Source organism: Rattus norvegicus, chromosome 7, assembly GCF_036323735.1.
Source record: "Rattus norvegicus strain BN/NHsdMcwi chromosome 7, GRCr8, whole genome shotgun sequence".
In the NCBI taxonomy this organism is placed as follows: domain Eukaryota; kingdom Metazoa; phylum Chordata; class Mammalia; order Rodentia; family Muridae; genus Rattus; species Rattus norvegicus.
This window is the reverse complement of record NC_086025.1, coordinates 20,189,649-20,203,395: the sequence shown is the minus strand read 5'-3', so window position 1 is coordinate 20,203,395 and position 13,747 is coordinate 20,189,649. Positions and strand designations below refer to the sequence as shown.

Here is a 13,747-nt window from a genome sequence, read left to right as displayed (position 1 = left end):
GTACAACAAACATCGGTGCGCAGGTATCTCTGTGAAGTACTAGCCTGGAGTCCCTTGGAGTCCGATGGGAGCTCTACTTTTAGTTTTGTGAGGAGCCACCACACTTATTTCCACTGATAGTGATACTTCTTTTCCTTTCCCCCACATCTGTAGCAGCGTCTGTTGTCATTTGCTTTCTCAGTGATGGCTACTCTGAGTAGAAGTATCAACTCTGAGTAGAAGTATCACTCTGAGAAGGAGTATCAACGTAATTCTAATTTGTATCTCTCTCATGGTCAGTGAGGTTGATCTTTTTTTTTTTTTTCATACTTCCACTGGCCATTTGTGTTTTGTCTTTTGAGAGCTGCCAGTTGCTTTCATTGCCTCCTTGCATTGTTACCTCATTGACTGACTGGATTGTTTGGTTCCTCCTAAAGGATATCACAGTAATTTTAATGGGAATCGCATCGAATCGGCGATAGTTTTTGGTCTCCAATTCACGAACACGGAGATCTCTTCAATCTTCTAATGTTTTCTTCCGTTACTTTGATGTTTAACATTTTTACGCCGTAGAATATCTTCTAGCCACAAAATGTAAAATGGTTAGGATGGGTTTTAATACCATGCGAGAAGGGGTAAGCGTCGAAGAAGTGTTTGGGAAAAATCAGAGTGCGAAGTGATATGCAGAACCGTCCTGCGGAGGCTTATATGAGAACGTCCACAAGAGACTCAGGTGTTGGAACTCTTGGTCCTGAGTTGGTGGTATGGTCTGAGGAGCCTAAGGAGGTGGCCTTTTTGAAGTATCTCATTGGAGGTGGTCTTTGAGAGTTAAAGATGTGTGCCATTTCAAGTTCCCTCTCTCTGCTCAGCCTTGTGGTTAAGATGTGAGCCCTCAGTCTCTGCTCTGGGTGCCTGCTGCCCTGACTTCACCATCATGGATTTGAACCCTTTAGAACCGTAAGCCCAAATAAACTCTTCTATTAGTTGCCTCGGTCGTAGTGTTTTATTACAGCAAGAGAGAAGTAATTGATGCAAATCTCAACTGTGTCGATATATTTACATACCTGTACACACTCCTACACCTTCAAAGAAAACAGCCACGGGAGAACTTAAAAGGGAAGGAGTAAAAACTGTTAGTATTGGTTACCTCTGTCAAGTAGGATTTTCGAGTGAATTATCCTCCTTCTCCTTCTCCTCCTTCTCCTCTTTTCTGCTTTTTTGTAGAGTGAATTTTCTAATCCTATGGGACCTTTATCACTCTGCTGGTGTGTTTATTCTTGGCAGTGTTTTCTGTCACTCACTGTCTTAGGGTTTCGTTGGTGTGAAGAGATGCCATGACCAAGGCAACTCTTATATAGACAAACATTTAATTGGGGCTGGCTTACAGTCTCAGAGGTTGAGTCCATTATCATAGCAGAAAGCATGGCAGGGTACAGTTGGACGTGGTGCTGGAGGAACTGAGAATTCTACATCTTGATCAGAAGGCAGCCAGGAGGAGGCTCTTTCCACACTGCATGGAGCTTGAGCACTAGCAGACCTCAAAGCCCCACCTCCATAATGACACACTTCCTCTAACAATGCCACACCTACTCCAACAAGGTCACACCCCCTAATAGTGCCACCCCCTGGGCTAAGCATATTCAAACTACAGTTCATGGTCATTTGATGCTATTACAAAGAATTTTACCTTTGTGAAATATTTGGAGTTAGGCTTTCATTTATCCACAGTGCTGTGAAATCAGGTCATCAGTCCTGGCCACCACTAGATGAGGTCCCAGCTCTTAAGGCATGTGCCAGCTGGATGGGGGAGGAGTCACATCTGCATCTGAAACTTCAGAAGAGAAGCATTTCTGCAGGATTAGGCAATGCCTTCAAACTGAGGTAGCTTTATTTTATAAGTAAGATCTGTTTTCCTTTCTTCCGATTCCATTGGTAGTTAAGTGCATTGCTCAATAAGTAAATAAATAAATAAATAAATAAAAGAAAGAAGTGTAAAATCTACTAGCAAATATGTTCAGAGTTATTCCATAATGTGGGACCTTATTTCATTTACACAACTCTATAAGGTAGGTTGACTGGGGCATCTCAGAGATGAGCAAACAGAAGGGAAAATGGATGGAACAGATGAGCTTGGGGTAGATGACTGGCAAAGTGGCAGAGAGAGCAGTATCAGGTTGACCTCACGTCACAGGAGAGAATGAATCAGGGTGCAGTGCAATGCGTTGCTTTATGAGAGTTTCCTCCACACAGGAGGCAGCTGTAGGTCTTTGCTCGCTGCGTTCCACCCAGCACTCAACACCGTCGACCCCTCAGCACATTAGCTTGAGGTGAACAAGAGGACCAAGAAACCATGCAGAGAAACGAAAGGGGCTTTAGAAGAAGCACTGCGCCATGAGCACAGCAATACCTTCTCCCGCCTGGGTGCAGAGCAGGCAGCATCAGGAAAAGAAAACATCGCAGCACTCTCGAGTGGAGCCAAATCCCACAGACTGAGAAGAGAGGAGGTTTTAGGAAGAAAAGAGCGGAGATGGACATCTGCACCAAAGGAGCAGCAGGGATGGAAAAGACAGCAAGCTGACTTGGAATATCAGACTGCCGACGAATCCGATCTAGAGCCACAGCATGCAATGTGTGTATGTGAGAGAGCGCCCCCTGTCTGTTTCTGTCTCCGTCTCTATCTCTGTCTCTGTCTCCCTGTCTCTGCCCCCCCCCCCTCTCTCTCTCTCTCTCCCATCCCTCACCGTTTGTGTGTGTGTGTGTGTGTGTGTGTGTGTGTGTGTGTGTGTGTGAAATTACAGAAAGGGAGTTTGAGAATAGTGTGGGACTCCTGAAAGTCAGCTAATGAGTGTAAACTTTAGGTATCTGGGAAACTAAATAAATAAATGAATGAATGAATAAAATAGCTCACATTTTTTGATGTGAGCTGTTTGTTGTTTTTGGTTTCGTTATGTGTGACAATATAAACTTCAGGAATATCCTCATTTTAGACAACAGGAAAGGGGATGTGTTGCTATGGTTATGTATTAGGATGGAAATTACAGGATGGCGTGGGAAATGTAGGAAAAACAGCAGGTAACCCACAGCTGCCCCACGCCCCATGCCCATCCTTACTGAGCTCTGAATGACAAAGATGATAGGCATTTAAGGCGCACTCTGTGGTGTCTAATATATGTGTCGTGAACAATTACCATAATCAAAACGATTAACATATCTCTCAGCACATCCATGCGACCTTTTCCCCTACGTGATAAGAACACTTACAGAATCCTTCCTATAGACATTATTATCCACTATAAACGCCGCTCCGTATGTATGTAATGTCTCTAGAGCTGTAAAACTCCATAACTCTAAGTCCCTTTCCGCCCCTGTCTGAGCCCAGTCACCGTCATACATTCTGCTGTTATCATGTATGTGATTCTTTTCGGAGTCACACGCCAGTGAGATATTTCCCTCAGCGTGACCAAACTGATCAGATTCGCCAAGTGTTATGAATGGCATGATTTCCTTCTACTTGGAATCTGAACACTAGTCTCTCCTGGCTGTTGCAAATTATGCTTCAATGAACAAGGAGGGGAGGGGTCAATAGATCCTTTAAATAGTGACTTTATTTCTTTTTGTTAAAGATCCAGATGTGGGATTGTTGGATCATGTGGTGCTTCTAATTATTGTGGTTTTTTTTTTTTTGAGGATCGTCAGTATTGTTTTCCATAATGGTTATATCAACGTCCCTTCTCACCAATAGAGTACACTCTTCCTTTTCCTCCACGCCCTTGCTGATGCTTGCAACCTTCTGACTTTCCGATAATAGCCATCCTAACAGGCGTGCGCTGGCAGCTCATTATGGTTTTGATGTGCAGTTTTCCTGACGGCCAGTGATGGTTCATGTTTTCTCACATCTCTGTTGGCCGTGGTCGAACGTTCAAACCAGCAGTTCAAAGCATGACCTTCCCTCCACAACTCATAACATTTACCACAACTCCCCAGCCAATGTGGGACCCAGACAAATAGATAGATGGTAGCCATCCGCAGTGACAAGGGCCCGGAAATGTGAGGCCATCGAAGTGGGTTGGGTGGTGGAAAACACCCAAAATAGTTTTGGGAGATCTGGGTGGGCTTCTTGTAGGCACAGGATTGAGTAAAGGAGCTATGAATTTTCGGATGAATAACGTTTCTCCTAAGGTAGGTGGGGGCAGACAAATAGCCAAGGCAATGAATGCCATTAGACACAGAAATGCAGCCAACTCACGCATATAGTTGAAAAGAATATTCTCCCTCTGCACAAATTTAAAACTGAGCTGTCTAGAAGATTGTCCACCAGAACAGCAAAGGGGCTGTAAACACCACGTCCCCTCCACCTCCAACATGCACACGCACGCACACGCACGCAAGTCCTGGGACTTAGGGTGGGTGTAGATTCCTGCCTACCGGACAAACCTATAAAGTCTCGGTGCCAGGTAGTTTATGACTAGAGATTTACTTCCCAGTGACGTTCATCAGCCTCCCTGCCTCTACCTTCCTGGTTTATTTCCCTCCATGCTGGAGCAAACCCAGGCTGAGAAGAGGCAATCTGCTTGCATTAGTCGGGGTGCCTGAGAACGAGGCGGGGAGACATGCTTCTTATATGAAATGGTGGGAGGGAAAGAGAAATCTAAAATGCCGAAACAGAAAGTGACCCTCGGGCAAACACTTTGTGAACCGCAGAGTGGAACAAATAACGACATAAATGAAAATTTTGTCGATACACCAAAAGCCGGAACTAGGGAAGCTACAGTTGCAGGATGGCTGATCTCCTTCGCCATGCTTCCACCTAGGCCGCAGCTCCCTCCTAGCTGCAGCCCTGGTCAAGGCCGGGGGGCGTGTCTGAGGGGCGGGGCCGCGTGGAAGGGAGGGATAAAAAAAAAACCCTAAGTAATTAGCATCTGCCAATTCCATTGGCTTTTCGACGGCACTGCTTTGCATACGCCCGCCCTCTGACTGCTTGGTTTGCTAGGGCTCAGCAGGGTTTTGCAGCCGCCTGGCTACAGCGCTTTAGTGCGGGGCGGGAGCTCAGAGAACCGCGGCCCGGATCCGGGAGCCGGGGGGAGCCCGCTGCCGGCCGAGCTGCGGCGGCCGTATCTGGGGCGATCCAGGTCCTATCGACACTGTGGCCGGCGCTCGGAGGCTTCAGCATCCGTCTGGTCCCAGGGAGGAGAGGACCAGACACTTTTATTTTGGATGAAAGGCGCGGGTCCTGGCGGGAGCTTCCTTCCCGGCCTGGCTCGCCGCTCAGTGAGCCCTAGCTCTGGCCCGGACTCCAGAAGATGATTTCAGGTTCCGCCGTGTGTCTTCCAGCGGTGACGGCTCAGGGAGGCAGGCGAAAGTAGTGACACTTGCTGGCAACGCCAGGTGGGAAAGTGAACCTAGGCGACGAGGAGCCCCACTGTCCCCGAGGACCCCGGTGTCCAGAGTTCCTTGTCTCTCCTTCCCCTCGGCTCCACGGCGGCTGCAGCATGAAGTGGCGCAGCGATGGCCAGGAGAGGTAAGAAGCCGGTGGTGCGAACGCTGGAAGATCTGACGCTGGACTCGGGTTATGGTGGCGCGGCGGACTCTGTGCGCTCCTCCAACTTGTCTCTGTGCTGTTCTGACTCGCACCCGGCGTCCCCGTATGGCGGGAGCTGCTGGCCGCCTCTAGCTGACTCCATGCACAGCCGGCACAACAGCTTTGATACCGTCAACACTGCCCTGGTGGAAGACTCCGAGGGGCTGGACTGCGCCGGTCAGCACTGCTCGCGGTTGCTGCCGGACCTCGACGAGGTCCCCTGGACCCTCCAGGAACTGGAGTTGCTGCTGCTGCGCTCGCGGGATCCTCGGGCAGGCCCAGCAGCCCCCGGCAGCCTGCCCAAGGACGCGCTGGCCAAGCTCTCGATGCTGGTAAGCCGGGCTCTGGTGCGCATCGCTAAAGAGGCGCAGCGCCTGAGCCTGCGCTTCGCCAAGTGCACCAAGTACGAGGTCCAGAGTGCTATGGAGATCGTCCTGTCCTGGGGCCTGGCGGCTCGTTGCACCGCTGCCGCGCTGGCCGCGCTGTCTCTCTATAACATGAGCAGTGCTGGCGGCGACCGCTTGGGCCGTGGCAAGTCGGCTCGCTGCGGCCTCACCTTCTCCGTGGGCCGCGTGTACCGCTGGATGGTGGACAGCCGCGTGGCGCTGCGCATCCACGAGCATGCCGCCATCTACCTGACCGCCTGTATGGAGAGTCTCTTTCGGGACATCTACACACGGGTGTTGGCCTCCGGGCTACCTCGTAGCTGTAGCGGTCCCGGCCCTGGCTCCAGCTCCAGTTCTGGCCCAGGCCCCGGCTCAGGCCCGGGTGCCCCTACAGCGGATAAGGAGCGCGAGACGCCGGGAGGGGGAGCGGCGAGCGGTGGCCCTTGCAGCGCAGCCAGCAGCGCCAGCGGGGGCAGTAGTTGTTGCGCCCCGCCAGCCACAGCGGCGACCGCAGTCCCGCCAGCCACAGCCACCGCCGCCGCCCCTACCGCCGCCAACCACCACCACCACCACCACCACCACACGCTTCACGAAGCGCCCAAATTCACCGTGGAGACCCTGGAGCACACGGTCAACAACGATTCAGAAATCTGGGGGCTCTTGCAGCCCTACCAGCACCTCATCTGTGGGAAGAACGCCAGCGGTAAGTGGCTGTACGGATGCCTTCCTTCTCCCTCCCAACTCGTCAACTCTGGGCTCAAGTTTGCCTCTTGTCTCCCCCTCTGTGGCCACTCGCGCTCTCCACAGGCGTAGAGGTAGGGGCCAGAGCGAAGACAGCCAGGAACCCGTACACTCCTGAGCTTGGGATCCTCGTGGTTGACACTGGTAGTAATGGTCCCGGAGCACACTGGGTTCCGCCCCCTTTGTGCAGGGCCAGGACGTGGCTGCCTCCCGCAGGACCCGAGAAAAATCCAACACCATTTTATTTTATTTTATTTTAGTATGTTATTTTACTCGGATCAGGCTTGAAACGTATGAGTCTTGTGCATATCTTCTAGAACTCTGTTTTGATCTTTAAGGAGCCACATTCCAGTCCCTATGAGTTGGGCTAAGATCTGGAGGAGGCGGGTTCGCTTGTCTGCGGTGCAGTTCTCTCTCTTGCCCCAGGCCCTCTGGGGTCGCTGTGGGTGCGCTAGGAAGGCATGGCTGGCGGCGGCGAAGGTGGAAGGATAGAGCTGGGTGGGCCTAAACATGTTCTTGTAGGTGGTGGAGCGGTGACACTGCATAGCTTCAAGTTTCCTTGAACAGTTTCTGAGCACCTGAACCCAGAGCTGGGGATACCGGGAGTGGAGGGTGGTGTGGCGATAGGCAAGGCCAAGGATTCCAGACTCTGGCCGGCGATTTACATCTGTCACTTGTCTGAAGGAGAGCCACTAGAAACCTGGGCCAAATAGGTTATCAGCTACTGACGTCGCTTTTCTGGAGTTCTAAAATCCCACCCCCGCCCCCGGCCATCGCGTCCCACTGGAGGGTGCAGGGGAGGGTTTGAACCTGGGGTCCTGGCTGACAACGGGTGGTGCTGGGGCGCTTTTTTTCCCCGGGGCTCGAGTTGGCGGTCCCTGTCAGCAAAAGCCTGAGCTAGACACTTCAAAGCTTCAATTTTCCACAGGAAATGGTAGAAGAGTAACTGGAGACTAAAAGCGAAATAAAACTTTGTTACGTATTCCAGGCGGTTTGGCCCGGGGTTGCGTGGTCGGAGCGAAAAAGGCAGCCTTTCTGGGTAGATTTCATTCATGTTACAGCCTGTCTGTTTCCTGCAAGCCAAAGAAGAGATGCATCTGGCCTGGCTCAGTCTTCCGGGTGCCAAGAGTGTGCATGTGGGTGTGTCCGCGCATGTGTGTGCAAGTGCCTTGTGAGTGTGCGAAGGAGCAAACCAGCAGGCTTCTGAGGTATAAGACTCCAGCCTTAACCGTTTGTAAATTTACCCTGATGGACTTTCTGACTGAATTCCTTCACCTGGATGTGATCATCGTGGGGGGAGGGGAAGAAAAGAGCAAAGCTTGTGTGTGTGTGTGTGTGTGTGTGTGTGTGTGTGTGTGTGTTGGGGGAGGGGCTAGGATCAGCCTGGATCCTGGAGAGTCTTCTGCAATCTCTTTGCTAAAGCCCCTCCCCTCGCCCCCATCTCCCCTGTTACCCTAAGGCATACTTCCCAGAGAGTACCAACTTTTGGACCTGCACAGACACAGGCTCATGCTTTAAGCACACAGGACATCCCACGGAGAATGAAAACATCTGGTGACAGAGTATGAAGCTTTCTGTGTGCTTTTTTTTTCAGAGGGGATTCCACCCGCAAACCCCCGAGTTCTGAATTGTTCTTGGTTTGGAAGCGTGTACCCTCCACCAGCTTAATTAATATTCTGTTGTAAGCGCCCAGTGTCCAATACTGCAGTCGACTCTAAGCACACGTTATTGCAGTACTACAACTCCTTATCTTTCTTCTGGGGTTCTTTGGCTCCCTCATTTTACTCTTACAGGGATTCACACACACACACACACACACACACACACACACACACACACACACACCTCCCCCGGGAAGCTTTAGTCAGCTTACACCAGCATCCTGTTCCCTCTCAGTCTGCATTCTCTCAAACTGAGATTTGGGGTGACTTTTCTGGTCCTTCATCCACTTCTCTGTAGAATGCAGGTTTTAATACACAGTGTACCCTCAGTTCTCCCCATAGCTCTGTTAGCAGCCAATCTTTTTCCAAATAGATTTTTGCTTTTAGGCTCTTTAGCCTCTTGTGAAGACGGCGTTTGTGTTTATCCCGTTTAGTGTAAGGCTAATTTAAGGGAAGAGAAAACCACAGGGCTGGTTTTGGGCAGGGTGAGTGAGTGGTGGTTGGGCCTTGAAGCCATCACAGACTTCCGCACACCCCACAGCTTAACTCCTGGGACTCAGGGCCCCTCCTTCAGTCTTTTCTGGTCCAAGACATGGTGTTATTTCATCCCGATTTCTTCATTTCTCTATGGGCTTGTTCAAAATGGCTGGGCATACATACAGAAGAGCTAAGGAATGAGTGATTAATGTCTCAAGCATCCAAACATACACTAGACATCAGGCCTGCTGCTCCAGCCGCTTTGCACAGCAGTCTTTCCGACCTGCAAGCCTTGCTGAGGACCACACACCTTCCATAATGGATTTTCCCCTCTTTTAACTTAGAAACATCACTAATTTACTCATTTGTGGGTTTCATCTGTTCTTCAATATTTATTGAACAGTGCTTAAATGCCAGGGACGGAGTAGACACTGGGTAAGATGCGATCACCGCCAACTTGTTCCCAGGATCACTTTATGCACTGAACGTCAGGGTGCCTTTTCTCTAGCACTTCTGCCAGGCTGGGCATGTGGCTCAGTTGGCAGAGTGCTTGCCGAGCATGCACATAGCTCCAGGGTCAATCCCCAGCGCCGAATGAACAACCCAATCACCTAATACTAGCAGGCAGAAGTGGAGGGAGGGAAATGAGAGGTTCAAGACCATCCTTGGCCAAAGTGTGAGGCCAGTCTGGGCTCCATGAGACCATGTCTCAACAAACAACAGAATTCTAAACAAAACAAAACAAAACAAAACCCAAAGTACTACCGTTGTCTCCTTTATACAGAGCAAGAAACAGAGGCTCACATGGAGATTTCGGGGGGAGAAGGATATTTGTTTTTATATTGCTTGTTTGAACACAGATGGCCTACCATACTCCTAGCCACTGTGCCAGTAACTTCAGGTGTCGTCAGAGTTCTGTGCCTTCAGGCTAGCCTACGTCATAATCTACCCAACTGAGCACTGACCCCATACAATTTACTGGTTTTTTTCCCCTCTATTTATCTATCTTCTACACCTGAAGGTCTAGGCCGGCAGCGCTAATGCTAATTTTGTGTGTTTTTATGTCTTCCAAGCCGAAGGGAGTACCTAACACCCAACTAGAACTTACCTGACGCCTGTTGAATTGAGCAAGCTATTGTACTGTATTTGCACATTGGTGTCCTTAAAGAAGCCAATTGCCTTTTGAGCTTCTTGAACTTCATTTTCCATTATTTGTGTGTGTGTGTGTGTGTGTGTGTGTGTGTGTGTGTGTGTGTGCACATGAGTACCCATGTGGAGATCAATGTGAATGTGGAGATCAGTTTGACTGCTCCTGGGCATGGAGAAGGTTTATTGTAGGTACGAGGTAGAACAGAATCAGATGCAGGGACATCTGGGAGAGCCTGGGGTGAACATGACCCTGAGCTAGGCCATGTCAGGAGATGGGGTGGGGAGATCCAGAAGACCGAGAGGAAAAGGGAAAGGAAAGGGGAAATGATAATGTCTTGAGCAGGGCTGCCTGGACAGGTGTAGCAGGCCAGTCCTGATAGATGAGTGCCAACCTTCCTCCCTTAATTATAAAAGGTAGGAACGGCTGAGGTAGGAGTAAGGGTGCCGTGCTCTTTAGCCTGCTTCCTGCTGCCTGGGGAAAGGGCAGGCCAACCCCAGTGCTGGAGAAGTTTAGGGTGGGGGCAGGATATGCCAGCTGTACCCTGTAAAGGTAAGGACTGAAGGCTGCTGGGAGAACTTGGCAGGCAGATCCATTTTGACGTATTAAAGAGGCACCCCTACCGGCTGTATTCTTGAGTTTGAGACCTAACATCCTACCCACCCCTTTTTGATAATAAATGATAAGAGGGATGCAATCTTTTCTGTGACTACTTCCTACTGACACTGGGGCATTGTGGGTAAGGACCCAAGAAAGCTGGAGTGATGGGTATAGAGAGAACTGAAGGCCCTTTGCTTCCTTTCCAGGCTCTGTGGACCATCTTGAGTTAGAGAAGTATAGATGACTTTGAGACAGTTTGGAGCTGGATAACCCGGGGCTGACGACTTTAGAGCCCTCCGAGAGCATATTCTTAGGGGACGCCTGAGACTGGCGAATTTGAAGCAATTTGCCGCGGAGGTCAGAAGATTCTCCTGGGAGTCAGGGCACTCTTCCCACCACGTAGATCCTGTAGTTCAAGCTCAGGTCCTTAGGTTTGGGCGCCGCTACCTCCTAAGCCATCTTGCCAGCGCTCGAATCCTCTTTCGAAAGGTTTTCCGACTTGGCCCCACACATACTGCCCCTTTTGCAGCTGCCCTCCTTCAGATTTAGTTACTAAACTGCCAAGACTGGGAAATCAAGAAATTAGTGGGTCTGAGTTCAGGAAACAAAGAGCTAGCATCTGCCAGGCAGGTATCAGGTCCAGAATCCTCTGGGCGGGGCTTGTGTCCAGCATCCACTGGGCGGGGCTTATGTCCAGCATCCACTGGGCGGGGCTTGGGTACCAGCCTTACCTGGATGGGGCTTGGGTTTCAGCATTATCATTGGTGCTCCAGAGTATGACCTTTGTTTTGTGTTGCTATAAAACTCTTCAGACCTGGATTTTCTTGTGTTAATTATTAGGTGTTTTAAAAGCCTGGGCAGCATGGAAGAGAACTGAAAGGACTGATGGGTTTTTTGTGGGGTGTGAACATTTGACTCAATCCATTCCACTAACACTGAAAATAAGAAGAGGTCAGAGGCTTTTGTCATGCCTTAGTCACTTGTATCTTGGGTGCCCTCGGAACAAGTCGTTTTGCCCTCAACCTTGAAGTCCTGCTTCACCAGTGATCTGTCCTCTTTAGGAGGATGGACTCCTTCTCAACTCCTGTTCATCCCATGTCTTCCTCCCAGCTCCCCTTCTTCATGCCAGGCACACTGTAAATACTTTCTACAATTTGTCGACTAAATGAATATCATCAGATCATTCAGTCTTTAGGCTGTCAAACGAGCCTCTCTAAGGCAGTTGCTATGATATCAGAGTACAAGGTCACAGTTCCTGGATTTGGATTCCAAGACTGACATTTGTTTGTTCTTAGGAGTTCCAGGGACAGCCCTCAGCTGTAAAATGGAGTTTGTAATTAGGAGATTCTTTGTCCTAAGGATGTCAACCTGGTGCTTGGTAGGGGCTAAAATGGTGGTGGCAGCTGCGGTGATAATCTGTAATCCTTTCTCTATCACACGAGATCATTGTCCCCATATGCTCACTGTGAAGGGAGCCTACGGGACATAATGCTTCAGTTGTGGTGTGTGTGTGTATCAAATAGTTCAGTGTATCTTATTCAGGGATTTGTCTGTGAATGTAACTCCATGACCTAAGTTACTAGAACGTTGTTGTGGTCAAAAGGGAAAAGATTATTTTATTTTGTAGAATAATAATAATAATAATAATAATAATAATAATAATAATAATAATGATATCTTTGGTGAAGGTGCACCTTCATTAAACTTCCTGAGTGATAGAAATGTCCCATGTGCCCCCATTGGAAGAGTTAGAGAAAGGATTGAAGGAGCTGAAGGGGTTTGCAACCCCATAAGAACAACAATACCAACCAACCAGAGCTCCCAGGCACTAAACCACCATCCAAAGACCTGTGGCTCCAACTGCATGTGTATCGGAGAATAGCCTTGTTGGGCACCAATGGGAGGAGAAGCCCTTGGTCCTTCCAAGGCTGGACCCCCCAGTGTAGGGGAATGTCAGGACGGGGAGGTGGGAAGAGGTGGGTGGATGGGTGGGGGGAACACCGTCATAGAAGAAGGAGTAGGAGGGATGGGATGGGGGGGTTTATCGACGGGAAACCAGGAAAGAGGATACCATTTGAAATGTAAATAAAAAATCCAATAAAAAAAATATACTGGGAAGCCTCCGTTTTTTTGCCCAAATGCATCCCATCATGAAACTTAGCTTTGCACACTTCTCTGCTTTGTAGGATATCTTTTCAGTCATACTCCGGACAAAAGCCACAGGGATCCTCGTATAGTAAAACTTTGTTATACATGCAGAAAAATGTGCAGGGAAGACTGGAACAGGCAGTACAGTTCTGCCAAAGCTGGGAAGACTCTTTCTGCTTAGAAATACAAGCCTCCACTCTTGGTGCCTTGGTCTTCTAGCAGGTGGATTGTTGTGGTGAACTTCGTTTTGGGATCCGTGTGATGGGGATCCCATCAAAAAGAATAGCACAATTACAGGATTAGACTGGATCTGCTCTGTGACAGTACCAGCGTCGCAGACGCCCGTCCTAATAACAGCTTTCTTTTCAAACAGGTCACTGCGGCTTGTGACAGCAATACTTTGGGGGCTCTACATAGTTTGTTTCCTCTCAGGGATTCCCCATCACTTTATGAACATTCATGAATGTGAGTGCTTGTGTCAGCAGTGCTGGTGAGGTGGGCAGGTTGGCTCACAGGTCCCTTTGCTTTCTAGTCGCCCTGTGGACGCCAAGTCTGTACTAAATGCTTGCTCAGCAGTTTCCCACCGTGGGTCTGGTTGTGCCCTTCTGGGCTGCGTCGTGGTCCCCACCAGACGAAATGTCTCAGGAGGAACTCAGTGTCTTCAGGGAGTCGGCAAAGCTGTCTCAGGAGTCCCACCGAGTGGTGCCTTTGGTCTCAGAGCACATTTTTAATTAACTAACTCTTTGTCAATTAAAACCAGGGATTTGGGTCAGAAGAGGGTTATTTGGTTTTCTGCACACGAGTCAGTTCCTTATTGGAGTGTTTGCAAGTGTGTGTTTCAAGAAACGCCATCGTCATAATGACCGGATAAAACAGTGAGGGGTCAGCTAGAGGCTTGAGGTCACGGGTGGGGTGCCGATGGCGTCTGAACTGGAAGAAAACACCCAACTCTCAGTCTGTTGTTACCTGCAGTCTCAAGCCGGATAACAAGCTCATCTTTAAAACACCTGATTACCATTCACTGAGAGGT

The 13,747-nt window shown here is 49.6% G+C and overlaps 1 protein-coding gene across 4 annotated transcripts in view; it reads left to right on the top strand.

The window, feature by feature from the left end:
- Positions 1-3,655: 3,655 nt before the first annotated feature.
- Abtb3 (ankyrin repeat and BTB domain containing 3) overlaps positions 3,656-13,747 on the top strand; it is a 276,858-nt gene continuing 266,766 nt past the window's right edge. For all 4 annotated transcript variants that reach the window (XM_063264584.1, XM_063264583.1, XM_039080070.2 and 1 more), the window contains exon 1: positions 3,656-6,646. In XM_063264584.1, the coding sequence (XP_063120654.1) occupies positions 5,485-6,646 (1,162 nt within the window). In that variant the 5' untranslated portion in view covers positions 3,656-5,484. The remainder of the gene's footprint in view (positions 6,647-13,747) is intronic.